This window comes from Panicum hallii, chromosome 6, assembly GCF_002211085.1.
Source record: "Panicum hallii strain FIL2 chromosome 6, PHallii_v3.1, whole genome shotgun sequence".
Lineage (NCBI taxonomy): Eukaryota > Viridiplantae > Streptophyta > Magnoliopsida > Poales > Poaceae > Panicum > Panicum hallii.
Genome location: NC_038047.1, coordinates 2721433 through 2739295, shown reverse-complemented (window position 1 = coordinate 2739295; position 17863 = coordinate 2721433). Strand labels below are relative to the sequence as shown.

Here is a 17863-nt window from a genome sequence, read left to right as displayed (position 1 = left end):
TTTGAGTGTCAAGCTTTACCCTATTAGTATATACCAGAAAATCTTCAGAAGAAACCTAATCCTGCAATGCAAACATACTGATCCAAACAGTATGTGAGAAATTGCATTGCAAACGAGCCACTTGCTTCTGTAATGACACAATGACTGATTGCGAGCACCTTCGGAGAAGGTTGCAACATTTTTTTAAGTAATGCTAGGAACTCTAGCATTCACTTAGAAGAGGAAATCAGCACCTGGGTTTGAGCCCTGATGTGTGGTGTTCAATTGTACAGTACCTTCTGTTACGAACTGAGCAATCGCTCGGACCCGGGACTCTGGTTCCATTGAAAGCAAAACCAGTTATTATCAGATAGAGCCATAAAAGGAAAAGGAAGATCTCAAAGGTAGTCATCGGATTTCTAAAGTTTCAGTGTTCACAAATAGGGCCTGCCACTCACAACATGTTCTACCACTACAGTTTTCACAGATTCATTGTATCTTTCATATCAGGTGCGTGTCATGAGGAGCAGTTCAATAATGCAGCATAGCAAATGACATTGCCTGGGATCTAAGCATCCTAACTTTTATCATTGTACAGTTCTAGTTGTCTTGACCCTATCAAATGAAAATAACAACTTTGTACACATTGCGAGCTAGCAATGCAGCCAGATGCTACCAATAATTGTCATAATCTGACTTATGTAGACTGTAACTGTATCTGCAGGAAAGAAAGGCATTCAGTGGGTTGCAGGGTTTGAACATGATGTCAAGCCATTCAGATGACATTTGTGTGTGCATATGCCTATGGATCCTTATCCTGCAGGTCTGAAAAGGTTATTAGCTCCCCGCTTCTGTGTTCTGTTTCACTGAAAAAGGGTTCCAAAAGTCACCAGTGCATGGGTTCAATAATGCTGACTGTGACTGCAATTACAATTGCCCTGCAGCCATGCCATTGAAATGGACAGCAAGTTATCCTGAGCTTTCTGAACCTTATGTACCCCATCCTATAAGGCCAACTGTTTTATTATCTACAGCTGCATCAGCAAGAACAGGTCATTTAAGTGATTATTTCAGGAGATAAGCTTACGTATTAGTAAACTGATTATTGCAAAAGCATGGTTTGCTTATAACTTCTAGAGATTAACTATATAAGCATGATATCACCATGCATGGTTCAGGATAGTGATAGATGGTGGCCTTTTGGCCAGTAAAGATCACTGTCAAGGGAGTCAAAGGATAGGCACAATGACGCAGCAAAAAAATAGCACTACACAGCAAGTATCTGTCATTTAGATTGTTGTTCACAAATCAATTTTCGCGTCCCCATGACACTGCAACGTACAAAAAGATATGTAGGTCATTGATGAGAACGTTTTTGTTGCCTAGTTTCCATAACTGATCTTGGTGAGTTCTTAATGGAAATATACCTATCATCCATATATAATTGTTCCTGTGATCAAATAGCATGTAGATAAAAGATAGGTCTTCAAGTGGGCATTGTCATTGAGCCTATGCCATGTAGAGTGCATGTACTACTGCTATTGTTAAATGTGGAATCCTGTCAATGTGCTTGTTCCTGCAGTATTATCCTCACTCTTGCAGGAATATTAGATGGTGTGCAAAATTAAGCAATCGATTATGGTCCTTCTAAGTCCTGCAATATTATTGTCCTATGGTTTGGTAAGATTTAAGGCCCACCATTTTTCTTGTGATCAGCTATCTAGGCCTATTAGATGGCATCTCCAGGTACTGTTGTCGGGGACTCGGGGTAAGTAAGCTCAATCATGAGGCTTGAGAATGCATTGTTTTAGAGCTAATGGCAGAGAGGTTTTCTTTGAAATATGTTACACCGATTACCGGCTTATATGCAATTGCAAATTTCTTTTACAAATGATCCAAGTCAGGAGTTAAGTTTTGATCTCAGTAAGGCTTGACCCAAAAATGATGTATAAAGTATGTCTTAACAATACTAACAATTTATATAGGTGTTCTTTTGCCTCCTCCCCCCACTGAAAGCATTTTATTGGCTGAAATATCACATAAACAAACATTGAGGTAAAAACATACTTCATGAGATTATGGTACAGCTATGAAGATGCCCTTGCAGGCTTGCAGGAATCATAGTCTATGGAAAACAGAAAAGAAGAAAATATTTATTTAGTCTCTAAAACTAAGATGCTTTCCTACTATCTGTATTTGGTTTATTAACCCCCTTTGAAACCATACCCTATCTAGGTCCGTGTTCACTTATCACTAGCTAGCTAGTAGAGTATGAAGTACGGAGTACGTATCAACATTGTTCCAGTTTATTTACGGTACTGGTTCATGTGTAGCAGCAGCACTAGTTATACTGCCATGTAGCGTGCACAAGTAGTTTAACTAGCTAAAACCTAGTAGAGGCTCTAGGGGCTAGACACACAAGATTTGATTATATTCTCCATATTCCAAAAAGCAAGGGCTAAGAAAATGTCTCGTATATATCGATACTTTTCTAAAGAAGAAAAATGTCCACAATAATCAAAAGGGGCAAGTTCCCCGATAAAAAAAATGAAAGGGGCCTGATGACATTATATATTTAGCAGAAAATGTGTTAAAGATGGCTCTTGTCTAGCATATTTTTATGCGATGCTAAGTTCATATTGATAAGTTTATGGCTCATAGCCTAAAGCCAACAATTCCCTCCAATGAAAGCCATACATATAGAGAGAATTAGGCACACATAGTACACCCAAATCAATATAATAAACTAGTACAACAACACTTAGGGAGGCTCCGATTGCTCCTTGAAGCATTTAAGAGATTGTGCAGTTTAAAAAACTTGCAAAGAAACAGACAAGATAGAGATACCATCCAGTGGATTTTTGGCCTGAGATATAAAAATGTCTGTTGCTTTGCCTATCTCTTTCTCCCTAGAAGAATAAAGAGAAAAAGGTGCACGTTTGGAAGCTGGATTTTGGTGTTCCTTAGATATTTTAATCATGACCAAGTGATCCAAAGGGTAGCTGCATAAACAGAGAGAAAAGACCATAGCTTTGTGATCAAATGCGGAACGGGAACAGATCAATGATCATTCGATTTGAAGCATTTGCCGTTGTAGAAATATTGAACAGAATCTTTTGAAAAAAAGGGTAAAGCAATAGGTTTCACATTCTTTTGTGAGGATAAATGCTACATTTGGAGCAACATGGAGAAGATAAAATGATTCCAATGCATTAACAAGGACGGTGTTGGTGATAGTGCGGGCTATGGACATGAGCACAAACAACGGACACCTTCAGCTGAATAATTAGACGCTCAATCCTTAATGAATTCATCCTCTTCTGATATATTACCGGCAAGTCTTCTATTATATTCGCTGCAATAATTTTCTGCCCCATCTAGTCCATTTTCAATATGTAAATAAGTGTAATCGAGCACCGAAAAAAACCGTGTTATTCAAAATAATGCGTTGAACCAAAATTGCCTTTTAAATTGTCAAAAGAGAACAAACAACCTCGATTATTATGCCAGATTGTTTCTCATGTCACCTTTCTACCGACGGCGTTGGAAAAAAAAATGAGGAGAGCGAAAAAGAATCTTTCCATAAAAAAAACGTGGAAGCATGCGTTCAAAGCCACAAGTAAAAACTAAAAGAGAGTGACGGAGGGGTCGCACACATGTAGTGCTTTGCCCCATGGGTGGTGGCGCGTGTATGTTTCAGTTTCACCACGTGTTGTGCAGCGTGGTGTAAGGTTGTGTCCACATTCTCCTACAGGTCAACGCCAGGTTTGACCTTCCAATGCAAAGCTTACATTTGTCAAATTGACAGGTAAATGAGGGCGCATTGATATCTATTATTTCTACCAGCTAGTGGGGCAATGACTTGTCTCTTTCCATATCCGGTAATAATTTTATCAGGTCAGCAGATACTAGTCTTCTTCTGGTCATCAACGTCAAGCCCCCACATGCGCAACAAAACCCAACAATTAGTAGTGCCAAGTTGACTACTACAGTCTGAAGCATGCATGTGCTGACCTAGCTATGAACTTGCCTGTGTTCTTGCTCGTTTCAAAAAGAAAAAAAAGAAAGGAATTTGCCTGTGTAGAATGTGTTGATGCGACGTCGAAAGGACGTAGTTGCAGATACAATGCTTGCTAACAATGCAACTTCATCATCATGGATTTTTACATGGGGAAACTTTTTTTTAAAAAAAAGGGATGGGGTAATATTAGAATTAGTTCTTGTTTAAATTGCCTCAATTAAGCCGATAGTATTTGATATAATACCTGCTATCATTCTCCTTGGTTTAGTGTCCTAGCTACATATATTTATTACTCCATATCAGAGATTCAGAGCTACTTAATCCGTCCTTTTCTGCTTCATGGAAAATATGAATTACGGTAGCGAGTTATGCAGGAAAAAGATTTCCAATACTTGACACTATGCACTAGCAACATTAGGAACCATTTTATCTCTTTTCTACAACTATGTGTGGACCCTGCACAACAAGAGAAAGGAATGGTTGGCAGTTGTCCCTTGGAGAGAAGCAACACTTTGTGCGCCTGGATCAAGCTAGAAAACCCTGTGATTGGGGTTCCACAGTCTCATACCGATCGATCTCCATTGTGGACCCCCTAACCTAGCTAGGAATTTGAGCTCAAATGTACTATTCGTTCCTAGAGACTTGTCTCACATCGATGGGCACTTCAGGCGCATGCAGGAACTTTCATATGCGGATGGGATTGGCTCGAATCTGAGTTCAACAGCTACAGCAGAAAATGACGCTCGATCTCATTCATGTAAGCAACACGCCACACGTACGCCGCAAACAGAATACCAAACGAGGAATAATATGAGAAGCAAAAGGAAGAGAATGTGGATCGATCTTTATTGCAGCTTGGATGACCATGTATACAAACCTCATGTATCCTTAAGAATAACCAACTGACGGGTGTGTACATGCTTGATTATGGCTCTATTCAAAATTAAATTCGAAGACCTAAATAGTGTAGTACGTATCTCGATGCATCCTCAACGGCGTGGATGCGCGGCACGTTAGTGTCTTTTTTTCCTCTAGGGGTTTGCTTTTCCTCAAGGAAAAATGCTCAAATATACATATATCATGTGCACACGTGTGTGTGTGTGTATCTCTTTCCCAAGTTGATGGAGTTTGGCAACCTCTGGATGGCACCAAGGGAACAACCTTGCACGGCACATTTTGATGGCCAGTTCGCCTTTTCTAAGAACAGTTTTGTGGGAACATTTTGACGATCTCAGAGCTATTAGTAATAATAACCTGCACGTATGTTCTACCAAGCATGGTCAAGCAGTCTTTTCATCGATCAATCATGCTGCCTCTCTATATGGAGATTCTATCTAATTTGTATGGCCATAGTAAGTTCAACTCTCACCTACCACGGATTAGGTGAGTTAAACGTTGCACTTTTTTTCCACTTTGATTCTCTTGGGTGAACTAGATCATGAGTTTTAGGATGACTTCACTACCACTGTCGTGCCCTAGAAACCAACCAAACATGATGCATCTTGGAAAAAACTTCACCACACGTGCTCCTAATCACCACATTTGCTGACGTATGATCTTGATTTTACTTAGACTATAATATTCCGTCTGATTCAAATTAAGACATTTACACGGTCTCTAATATAACATTTTGATCATGGTTTTAAATTGCCAGCTAAGGCGTTTAGCGGCAGGACTTCTGTTACTGCATTTAGAGGGCTATAGCCAGTTTTAGCTGGCTAAATGCTATACGGCTGCCCTTTCTGGCAGCTATAGCTGGCTATAGCAGCAGCTATAGCTAGCTATTTAAAACCTTGATTTTGATCGAGTAACGGCCTGGTATCTAAAGTCAAATATATCATTTCAAATAGGAGGAAATATATACTCTGAAAATATTTCCATGACCAGTCCAGTAACATTGACTTTTTTTAACCTTTTAGCTCTCAATGACTAAATAAAGTAAAAAGAAAACTTTGACATACATGCAGACCCAAAAGCCAAATATCTTCCCCCATTCTAGCTTGTAGAATATATAAAAAGAAATAAAAACACTTTCGACATCAAAGGTAAAAGCGATGGTAAAATGGTAAGAACAAACCTAGCAACACGTGCCCTTTTACCAAAATAGGCATCCATGCATGGCCAGATTGCAGGAGACGGGACAGAATTGACGGCGGCGAGCTCCCTCAGCTCGGGCCTCCGGCCTCGGTAGTCGGTATCGAATCCAGGCACAACTAGCCGGCGGGGTTCCGGACAACGCGGCGGCCGCGTGGGCGCCCGCCGCCCAATCGGCCATTGACAAGCCAGCACGGCGCCGTCCGACGTGCCCCGTCCCAAAAGCTCTCCGATGTTGATCCCCCGGCCATCACCAAATGCCGTCGTGGCCGCACTGTGTGAGAGACGCCGGGAGACGCAACCATGGTGGAGGGCGGCGAGCATCAACGTCCGGCCGGTCCACCGCGCGCATCCGCTCCGGCGACGGATGGATCGCAAGATCTCCATTGCTTTCTCGCGGCCCTTTTTGGGGCCGGGCACCTGTGCTCTTCTCCCCCATCCCCCCTGTTGACCCCTGGAATATTTTGATAGGCTGGAGGCCTTCCCAATAGGAGCATCTGATTTGGGGAATTTCTCTCAGTTTTATTTCTTTGTGCTCCCATTATCTTTTTCCATTGTGCTAATGCGCATCTATGGACAAATTCTTTTCTTTTATCTTTTTTCTCTTTTTAATAAAAGTATATAGGCTGGATAGGAACTCCGCCGTTGATTATTATTCATATGAGAAGAGAGAATATACTTTTTTACGGAAAAGCAAAGCTCTAGCAGAAACCAATGATTTTTATAGGAAGCCGTTTTTTAAAAATAAAGATCAGAAAATGTCCTATATTATTTTTTCGATAAGGTCTGCTTGTCAATGGTGAAGTTATACATATCCAACCCAAAGTATGTATGTTTCTAGCTAGATAGCAACAAACCACCATGAAAGGAATTTAGCATGACCAAAAATACAACTGATTTTCCCCCAACGTCATGGTTTTTCCTAAAGGCCGGCGTATCTGGTGATGAGGTAACTAACCTTTGCAGCTAGTTGGAAGTAGCCATTGAACATTGACAGCTACTGGCTATTGCCGTAAGAAATTCCAACGTGAAGAGCTGTCATTTGTTCATATGCAACCTGGGGAACCCAAAATACAGAGTGTTAGGGGAATACTCCATAATATATGCCATCACAAGCTACAACTTCGAATCACTTTATGCCAAATTGTTTTAGTTCAAATTGCAAAAATATTTATCTTTGCTTTTAGCTGGTGGCTGAAAGCTACAATTGATTAGCACATTCATCACTGAAATTGTCTTAGAGCCATCTACTTAAAAGTATTTGGTAATCATAGCATACAAGCTGTTAATATGATAAGTGTTTTTTGCTCAACTTTTGTTGGAATAGCACTTTCTTTATGACATACAGTGCTCAAAAATGTCTATTCTTCAAAATCAAGATAAAAAGTTTGTAGTGATATGCTTTTGTTCCCGCCTAGAGAATTTTAGGATAGAATCCTACAGATTGGAAGAATAATCTAGACAATGATTTTTACAGTTGTCTCTGCTCCCTAGATATTAGTATCAATTGTCCTTATTAGAAAGAACAATTTACATTGGTAACTTGGTGATAAACAACCAATTACCAGAAAGTATGACAGACTTATTTACCCTCCTGGCTAGATGCTCCAGATCTTTCAGCAGATTGTCATCATCTTAGTGTGGGAGGTAGAATATTATTGATAATCTTACACTTTTCTAAATGTCAATATATCTTTTTTACGTATGATGTGTATATCCGACTGCAACTTGTAAAAAAAAAGATATATTGACATTTAGAAAAGTGTAAGATTATCAATAATATTCTACCTCCCACACTAAGATGACGACAAGCATGTTCGCACGCGCTCACGTGGATGGACACAAGCACATGTTTAAACACGGTTGGAACCTACACTCATGTAGTGTGGGCACATGCTCTACCTACATGTGCATAAAGGTGAGCAAGCACCATCCACCAATGCCAAGTTTGTGCCTCGAAGCCGGGTGGGGAGGATCCACAGCCAGGATGACAGCTCATGTCAATGAACTTCATTGATGCATAGGACTTCGCCTGATAGAAGTCTCATTCCTTGAAGGATGTTCAGAGAAGGATTATTGGTACCTTTTTTTTGGGACCATTGGTACACCTTTTCTGAACTAACATGTATAGGCAAGGCTGCCCCTTGCAGCTGAGTTGGTGCAAGGTAACATGGTACGATGTTTGCAAACTGGATAGGAAGAGATAAATCACACGCTGATGATAAATGCAGCAGTGTGGTAGCTCTAGCATATCCAGAGGAAGCAAAGAAAGCACTAAAGATTTAAACTTGTCGAAATCACGGAATCAATCCACTACTCAATCGGTGCTAGGATGAGGAGAAAGAGAGTCTGTGAGGTTGAAAACATTGGTAAGCATTCTCGCGGCACCAAACTGGCTAGGTAGACCAAAAAAAAAGCCATATCTACAAAACGGAAATAAAAAATTATCAGCTATGTGCGAAATTATTTATCTTATGCACATTACTAACACATTTTCAATACCGGTTGCAAACTTGCAACCGGTACTAAAGGGCATCAAAGCAAAGTTTGAAGAACAAATTCAATCTAATTGTGAGATTCAAACATAACAAATTTCTGACTAATTCTATGGACATTTTGTGTGTCATTTCTGCTAGAAATTTTCAATCTACAGCAAACGAGAGAATATGTTTTTTGAAAATTAATGTTTACATAGATATATCATAACCTCACCTATAGCTCTGGTCTTTTTTCTTTTGAGAATATTAGTGACATCTAAGTATGTTTTTAGTGAATTTCGAGTAGAGTTATTTTTATTTGGAAAAGAATAATTAACATATGTAGTACCTATAATGATTTTTACTTTTTCTATCCCACAATAAGTGCAATTTTAGTATCCAAATTTATCTCACAGGGAGTGCCATTTTAAGCTTCTAGATCAGCTGCTGGGGCCTAGGGTATTAGAGCAGTACCCACAGCAACAAAGAAAAGGTGCAGCGAAATACATGGCAGAAATCAAATAATTAATTAATGCTACTTTTCTGGTTCCATTGCATGCGTTTTTATTCAGGATCTAAAGAGCAAGACAAACAACGCCATGAGTAATAAGGGCAACGATATCATTCCTTACCACTTATTTTGGGAGCGAGCGAGTAGATGCACTAAACTAACTAAAGTCAAAAACATATAATGGGGAGAAAAATACGAGTTGATAGTGGCATGGACAATGATATACAAGAGTGAGTGATAAAAAGGAAGTAAGTAGCACGCATGAATCCTATTCACCTCTTTTCTAGAAATAAAGGTGGATCCTCTGTGGCATTTTCGAGGAGCGAAGGAATTTGCTGTCATGGCTCCATAATCACCCCGATTGCAGAAATCCATCGAGTGCTATTATTCGGTCCTATCTGACTGATGACAAGTCCCCTGTGGTGCATCAGGATTAGATTGGGCTTTCTTTTTACATCAAACCTTTATAAGTAGCTCGTAAATACCTGGGAATATCTTTTCTTAACAAAAAAAAAGGAAAATAAAAGGTCACATGAAAGAATCTCACCATGCAATAGCTAGGGTTTCTAGGGAAGGGATTAAAATTACGATTAACTAATTACCGCGGTTAGTCTGTCACTTTTGGACATGCTCCTGGCCGTGTAAAGGTCGTGGTATTACGCGAGAGTGGCTGGTGTGGTGACGAAATCAGAATTTGTGATTTGATCCATCATTCGATCCCCCGCGTAAGGTCACCTCTTTCGCATCCATCTCCGATGTACGTGTTCCGAGCATCGCACTTGATAGCGCCAATCGGTATCCGATGACCATCTCCGATATACATGTTCCGAGCATCTCACTTGATAGCGCCAATCGGTATCCAATGACCGCCGCCACGTGTTTCTTGTGGCTCACGATCACAATTCAATTGTCCATTTGCCCTTTGGTATTCCATGTGTATATCAACTTGACTCACAATTCGAACAGGCTGGTTTCACCACAAACAACCTATGATCCATAAAATTACGCTCAGTCCACTACTTGTTCCTTATAGTTAATTATATTATATACCACGAACGATTCGGTGACATGTTCTCTGATGTATTCTCATAAACGTGTGAACTCGATCCACGTTCGGTTAAGTATACTTAGATATTTCTTGAAGATATCTACTTCATATGGTACATATTTATTTAGATGTTTCTCAAAGATACAACGTGGGCTTGGCAGTACAAAAGAAGAAATCGACACTTTCACGAATTGTTGGTTTACATGATAAACTTTCTCTTTCCTTTTGGGAAAAAAAACATGAAAGGAAAAAAGCGTCTGCCGCGGGCGAGGTAGTTTCCAAACAACTCATCAACCGGCCCCCGTACCTCCGCTCGGCCAAGTGCCCTTATCCCCTTCTCGTTTTCAGGAGCCTGCCCTTGCCCTGCCCTTATCTTTATGCGGATAATGACTAATTAACAAAGCGATTAATCACCCAACCGGATGCCCTAATCGCCCTGCCTCCGTGCTAATCGCTGCATGTTATCCTCTAATCTCCCCCACTAATCCGTGGGCCCGCACAGCCAGGCCGGGCCCACCCAACCGGATTCTCCCCAGAATGCCCCTGCGGAAAACGGTTATATGTACCGGCCAGCGCCCACCCGCCACACCGCAGCGAAGAGCGCGCAGCGAGTCGCCGAGCTCATTACATCACCCCACACACTCCTCCTCCCCGAATCCATCCACCTCGCCGGCGAGGAGGAGGAAGTAGAACAAGATGGTGGGACTCCTGCCGGAGACCAATGCCGCGGCGGAGACCGACGTGCTCCTCGACGCCTGGGACTTCAAGGGCCGCCCGGCCCCGCGCGCCTCCACCGGCCGCTGGGGCGCCGCCGCCATGATCCTAGGTCCGCACCTCGCTGCTCATTATTCCCCGCCCGCCGGCCGACATCTCGGTGCCTCCAAGATGGCGGTCGGATTTATTTTTTATTTTTTCCGTTCGCTCCACCGCCCGTCGCATCAGCTCCGGCCGCCACGCTGGCACGCAGATCCGGGGCTCTGTTTGGCCGCGGATGGCCATTGCCGCCGCCGGCTGGCCCATGCTAACGCTGACCCGTGGTTGCAGTGGCGGAGCTGAACGAGCGGCTGACGACGCTGGGCATCGCCGTGAACCTGGTGACGTACCTGACGGCGACCATGCACCTGGGCAACGCCGAGTCCGCCAACGTCGTCACCAACTTCATGGGCACCTCCTTCATGCTCTGCCTCCTCGGCGGTTTCGTCGCCGACTCCTTCCTCGGCCGCTACCTCACCATCGCCATCTTCACCGCCGTCCAGGCGTCGGTCAGTCAGTCTCCTCCTCCTCCCATCGTCGTCTCCCAAAAGCTCGGAATTCCCGTTTTTTCCCCCCTTCCCTTCGACTCCACCGCTTAATTTAATGCCATCGACGTGCTCTGCTCTGTTGATGTCGGTTGGTTGCCTCGCCGGACAAAATATCTGGCCGGGTTTCAATCGCGTTGTTACGCACGCAGTAAAAGCCAAATAAAAATTGGAGCTTTTTGATCGAGGAGACGCGGCTCTCTCTCTCTCTTCTTGCTGTGAAAAGAACGCGCACCAAAAGAAAGTAGACTATTCAATCAATCATCGTCATCTCCCTCCCTGTGGGAGTATGTGCTGACTGCTGACAGGATCGATGCATGGTGGACGACGCGCCCAGCCGGCCGGCACAGTTCCAAACAATTTTTATCTGCACATGGCTAGTCGTGATAAGATTAGATTCGATGGCCGCTTGCATGAACACGGATTTACGGGTTAATTAGAGTAGATTTAGTTTTGACAGTTGATCATCAAAAAAGATTTGATTTTTGACGGTGGAGTTTGTGATTCTGCGTGGGCGCAGGGGGTGACGATCCTGACGATCTCGACGGCGGCGCCGGGGCTGCGGCCAGCGGCGTGCGCGGCCAAAGGCGCGGCGGCGTGCGAGCGCGCGTCGGGCGCGCAGCTGGGCGTGCTCTACCTGGCGCTCTACCTGACGGCGCTGGGCACCGGCGGGCTCAAGTCCAGCGTCTCCGGCTTCGGCTCCGACCAGTTCGACGAGACGGACCGCGCCGAGAAGAACCAGATGATGCGCTTCTTCAACTGGTTCTTCTTCTTCATCTCGCTCGGCTCGCTGCTCGCCGTCACGGTGCTCGTCTACGTCCAGGACAACCTGGGCCGGCCGTGGGGGTACGGAGCCTGCGCCGCCGCCATCGCGGCGGGGCTCGTCGTCTTCCTCGCCGGGACGCGGAGGTACCGCTTCAAGAAGCTGGTAGGCAGCCCGCTCACGCAGATCGCCGCCGTCGTCGTCGCCGCCTGGCACAAGCGCCGCCTCGAGCTGCCCGCCGACCCCGCCATGCTCTACGACATCGACATCGGCAAGGTGGCCGCCGCCGAGGAGGGGTCGACCAAGAAGACCAAGCGCAAGGAGCGCCTCCCCCACACCGAGCAGTTCCGGTAAGCTGATCGAGCTGGCTACTCCCCCTCATTGCTACTACTTACCAAACATTCACTTTTTTGCCCATCATCACCATGCTTGTTTGCTTAATTCTAGTATGGCCTTGCTTGTTACTAAATTAGTTAGCCTCTCTGCTAATACTAGTGGATTATTAGTGAACCATGGGCATCAGTCAAAGAGTCAAACTAGGATGGATTGAAGCCGGATTGGGTTAGCCGCCTGACCATGGTTGTTGACCTCAGTTTTAACCAGGGACAGAGAGAGAGAGCTAGACAAGAACAGAGAGGAGAGAGAGAGAGAGAGAGAGAGAGAGAGAGAGAGAGAGAGAGAGTCTGTAAACTTGCCAGCCTAGGGTTCATCCAAGACTCCAATCCAGTGCAAGTAGATGCAAGGATGGATTGTGCAATCGAATGCACTGTTTGTCCCCTCCCTCCGGTCCATCTCTCCCCCATCGTTTTCCCCCCCAACTTGCACACTCACGTGGTGTACCACGGATGAATTCATGGCGAATTCATAGTAGCTCACTAGAGCTGGCTGTTGTCCCCGCTAAAGTCCACACATCTTGTAGGGGGGCGGGGCGGTTTGTCCCGGCCGCCTTCTCTTTTGTGGTTTTCTCCGAGCATTAATAACCATGCTCCGCAAGCGAGCTGAAACCCTTCGACTTCGATAATGAGTACCTCCCTCGTCCGGTCCATCCGACGTACGCGTCTAGCGCCCGCACCTCGCTTAGTCGCATATACATAGCACCTCGCTTAGTCTTTAACGTAGCTCTAGTGAACATCTTATGTTACGTTACACGTAATGTATGATGTTTAGAGGAATAGGATAAGGCCATGGGGTGCCGACAAATGGCGAGTTTGGCAGCACCCAAACCAATAATTGCACTATTCTAATGCCGGGGAGAGAGATGGGGGTCACGGACTGTGCTCCACTTGCCCTGTCCCTGGTCATCCTCTGGTCTGGTGTCCTCCTCTGCCCGGTGCTCTGCACTGAAAGTCTTCAGACCGCATCCAGCACTACCTGATACACCCTGCACAAAGATACAGAGCAGCATATCCGCACAAAAGTACAGAGCAGCATTTATATATATATATATAGCAAATAAATATATAGATATATAAAAAAACACCTGCTGAAATTCAGAGATGTAGAATATAGTAGTACAAAAAGGGAAGGTGTGAAGAATCAGGGGTGAGGTCGGCGGGCGAGGCCAAAGGAGCTTGATCCCGCGTGTTGTCTAGCTAGCAGCAGTCTCGGTTTTTTCGGCCTCGTTGTGAGCATTGCGACTCTTGTGACAAGGCTGTCCCTGGCCTACCTGCCACTTTCTGAAGACTAGACTTGCTGCGCCCACTGATCTCTCAGTTTTTTGGAATTCAGACTTTTCCAAAAAAGATTGCATTGGAAATGTGCTAGTAGAAAGTGTGCATTCTTGCAGTTGAATACTAGCTAACAATGGGGCTGGAACATCAGCCCCCCAATGGGATGTAGACAGGGTCCTCTCTAGCAGAATGGGATCTTGGAGGGAGTGAGGGTGAGAATCTGCATCCAGGCCTTTCAGAGTTTGCAGGTGTCATGGAGGGTATGGCTTACGATTGCAGCATTTCTCTAGAGAAGAAGCTTCAATTCACCCCTTTTCCTCACCAATCTGGTTTCCATAGCACCGCTATATTGTCTTTTCCGTGGAATAAACGCGGTTTCTTGTTGGTGATTTGATCTTGACATGAGCATGGATTGACCAAGTTACAGCAAAAGGTAACCTAATTACCCTAGAAAAATCCAGTGCCATCGACGTCACCTTTTTTCGTTTTTTCACCTGGAGATCAGGGTCTAGTTGAATGAACCATGAGGTCTGTCTGTCCACTGTCCTATATACATAGCCTACTAAAAGTCCTGAGGCTTTTGTTGTAAAATCACATCAAGAAAATGAGATTTACCTAGGGTGACATGCACACATAAAGTTCTAGATAAAATTACATTCAACTACCTCACAACAAAACCATTTTCCTTCATATGAACTCCACAGTGGTCCACAGCACTAGAAAGGTAACTTGAAGCCCAGAAGAAACCGTTTTCCCTCAATTATAAGATCATCACTGATTCTGAATACGACCGAGACGTGTCCTCGCCGAAAGGCCTGCCAAAAGTCAGAGTAAAGCCCTGCATGATTGTTAGTCTCGGCGACACATAAGATCTGCATGATTGGACTCTAGAAGAGAGAAAAAAGGCACAAGGTAGGGGCAGGAATCCTTGTTGAACATGCCTGTGATCTTGCACATAGGAGAAGCAGCCGGCAGCATGTTGTTGTGCGTGGGGAACCTTCCTGCTCTCGTCTCATAGCTTCCTACCGATGAGCAGCCAAGCCACGGATGGGGACGGACGGGCAAATCTATCCAACCGGAGCAACCTTTTGCGTCTCGCTCACATGCTGCTGCCGTCTAGGTCATCTTCTTGTCATGGCTCCCTTGGCGCCGGTAGCCGGTAGGAGAGCTGCATCTCTCTCTTTCTTTCTCTGTGGCCATGTCCTGTCCCTGCAGCTGGAAAAGCTGTGGAGATCACTGGAGGGATCATCTCATGGACCATACGCAAAGGCGGCAGGGATAAAGGAGCCTGCAGGCATGTGACCTTGCCGTGTGGTCGCCATCTATTCGTGGCCTCTTCGCTCCCATACCATTTGCCTCATCGCCGGCGAGGGCGATGGCCGGGGGATCTCGCCGGGATTATTAGTGACCATTAATCCTCGCGTATTTTGCAGCCATCAAAACCTTCCTTTTTTACAGCCCTTTTTTGTTGCTTTTTGATGGAGGTGTTTGGTACCTGAGCACGTGACCGACCTCGTCGGGGTTAGTCATGGCGGTCGGCATCGGCACAGGCATGGCCTCCGGGACCTCAGAGTTTTCTGAAGGGTTCGAGGCCATGTCCTCTTGGCGAATTCCCCGCCACGAGCTTGTTCATCTCGGTCAGTGCTTTTGCACATGAGCATATGACAAGGGCTAGTATTCCTTTTGCTGAAGAATCACATGACAAGACGCTCAGATTAACGCTAGACACGGGGATGTGGCCATTGATCTCTTTGTTATCTTATCGACAAGGCATCATCGCTGAGCCTGACTGAAATGGTTGTTTAGTCTCTTCAGAATCGTCGCTGATGATGATGCTAGCCGTTGTCTCAGCTGAATCTAGGGATGCTTACACCTGCAACCTGCATTGTCGTTGAACTGCATGAACAGGTGTTCGTTTCTGGGTTCTGATTGGATCCCCAGCAGCTGAGCATGTGGGATTGGGGAAGAATACTGCCACCCCTGACTGACGCTGCTGAACTGCTTCTTTAATCCCAGCGTGTTTCATGGCATGACTCTGACAGGCTAAAGTAGATAGACCTCTGAAGACTTATTAGGTGTCGATGATTCGATCATCCAGCTGATTATTCAGATGGTGCTTGCATCTTTTCTCTCTAACAAATAGAGATGCCCTGCTCAAGACATCGTAGGCCGGCCAGCGGCTTAGCCGAATTGTTTAGGTGTTTGATTGGGTTCCGGTCTCCATCTCGTGCAGAATCTTGCGCCTGTGACCACTGCTTTAGTTTGTGCACGGCCTCTTTGGTCTCTTATGAAAGCTGAAAACAACTTTGCATGCCCTCTGTTTCAGCTAAAGCGATCCGCTGACAGCAACTTGAATGCTTGATTAACTAATTTCAGGAAACATTTGAAGAAATAACTTTAAGCAAGTTTTCTATGACCGCTTTATTGGGTAAAAAATTGGTAACTTTATTGTATTTGTTTCTGAGGAAAGCAAAAGAAAACTCTGAAGCCCTTTTTTCAGGCTAAAACTGGTGCTGTAAAAAAAAGATAACTGTTATATTTCTTACTCTGAATTTTTACCAAGAATTAACTGAGATGCTTTCAAAGTTGATTAGCTTATGATTATGTGCTACCACCATAGATGGAAAACTGCATCCCATCTTCAGTGTTTCATCATGAGACTGATTGTTCCTGCATATGAACTGACTGACAAGTGTTCTTGCTCGAACCTTTTAAAATCTAACGATGCCGTTTGTTTCCCGCGTCGTCGCTGCAGGTTCCTTGACCACGCTGCTATCAACGAGGACCCGGCGGCGGAGCCGAGCAAGTGGCGGCTGGCGACGCTGACGGACGTGGAGGAGGTGAAGACGGTGGTGCGGATGCTGCCCATCTGGGCGACCACCATCATGTTCTGGACGGTGTACGCGCAGATGACCACCTTCTCGGTGTCCCAGGCCACCACCATGGACCGCCGCATCGGCTCGTCCTTCCAGATCCCGGCCGGCTCGCTCACCGTCTTCTTCGTCGGCTCCATCCTGCTCACCGTCCCCATCTACGACCGCATCGTGGTGCCGGTGGCGCGCCGCCTCAACGGCAACCCGCACGGTCTCACCCCGCTGCAGCGCATCGGCGTGGGCCTGGCGCTCTCCGTGATTGCCATGGCCGGCGCGGCGCTCACCGAGATCCGGCGCCTGCGCGTGGCGCGCGACGAGGCCGTCCCCGCCGGCGGCGTGGTGCCCATGTCCGTGTTCTGGCTGATCCCGCAGTTCTTCCTGGTGGGCGCCGGCGAGGCGTTCACGTACATCGGGCAGCTGGACTTCTTCCTCCGCGAGTGCCCCAAGGGCATGAAGACCATGAGCACGGGGTTGTTCCTGAGCACGCTGTCGCTGGGCTTCTTCGTCAGCTCGGCGCTCGTGGCCGCCGTGCACAAGGTGACGGGCGACCGCCACCCCTGGATCGCCGACGACCTCAACAAGGGCAGGCTCGACAACTTCTACTGGCTGCTCGCCGTGATCTGCTTCGCCAACCTGCTCGTCTACCTCGTCGCCGCCAGATGGTACAAGTACAAGGCCGGCCGCCCCGGCGCCGACGGCAGCGTCAACGGCGTCGAGATGGCCGACGAGCCCATGCTCCACTGAGACGGGACGCGACGGGACCCATATCCGGCCGTCCGTCGGCCGCCGATCCAACGGCGCCGATTGCTCCGCATGTGTTGTACTAAGTGTCGACGTGGCATCTGGCATGTATACCCTTTGTGTATCTATCGAGTACAGTGTACGCAGCGAGTGGTGCCTGCGTACGCGTGTAGTATAAATTAATAACTTGTTTCTTAGAGGGGGGAGATTGTAAAACCGCAAGGTGGGGACCGGGTGTCAGTGACTCCGTGTTGATGCATTTTGTAATGGGAGAGGGAGGGGGTGGTTTGATCTTGTCGCGGTGGAAAGAAAAACCTCCACTGCATTGTTTAAATCATGCAAAAGAGAGGGTAAAAGAAAATCAAGGATGTGTGCTTTTTCGTTGATT

General features: G+C 45.8%; 1 protein-coding gene across 2 annotated transcripts; it reads left to right on the top strand.

Moving 5' to 3' along the window:
* The first annotated feature begins 10702 nt into the window (after window positions 1-10702).
* LOC112896610 (protein NRT1/ PTR FAMILY 6.3-like) lies at window positions 10703-17863 on the top strand. 2 transcript variants are annotated; one of them, XM_025964635.1, is made up of 4 exons: window positions 10703-10956; window positions 11175-11392; window positions 11949-12541; window positions 16617-17863. In XM_025964635.1, the coding sequence occupies exons 1-4, from the start codon at window positions 10827-10829 to the stop codon at window positions 17476-17478; spliced, it is 1803 nt and encodes a 600-aa protein (XP_025820420.1). In that variant the 5' UTR covers window positions 10703-10826; the 3' UTR covers window positions 17479-17863. The 2 variants fall into 2 exon arrangements, with proteins under 2 accessions (XP_025820420.1, XP_025820421.1); XM_025964636.1 differs by lacking the exons at window positions 10703-10956; window positions 11175-11392 and adding an exon at window positions 11480-11859.

Excerpts from the sequence above, each read along its gene's own strand:
- LOC112896610 (XM_025964635.1), top strand. The coding sequence starts at position 10,827 with ATGGTGGGACTCCTGCCGGAGACCAATGCCGCGGCGGAGACCGACGTG. Across the intron at positions 10,957-11,174 it reads CGCCGCCGCCATGATCCTAG|TGGCGGAGCTGAACGAGCGG; the intron begins GTCCGCACCTCG and ends CCGTGGTTGCAG. Across the intron at positions 11,393-11,948 it reads TCACCGCCGTCCAGGCGTCG|GGGGTGACGATCCTGACGAT; the intron begins GTCAGTCAGTCT and ends GCGTGGGCGCAG.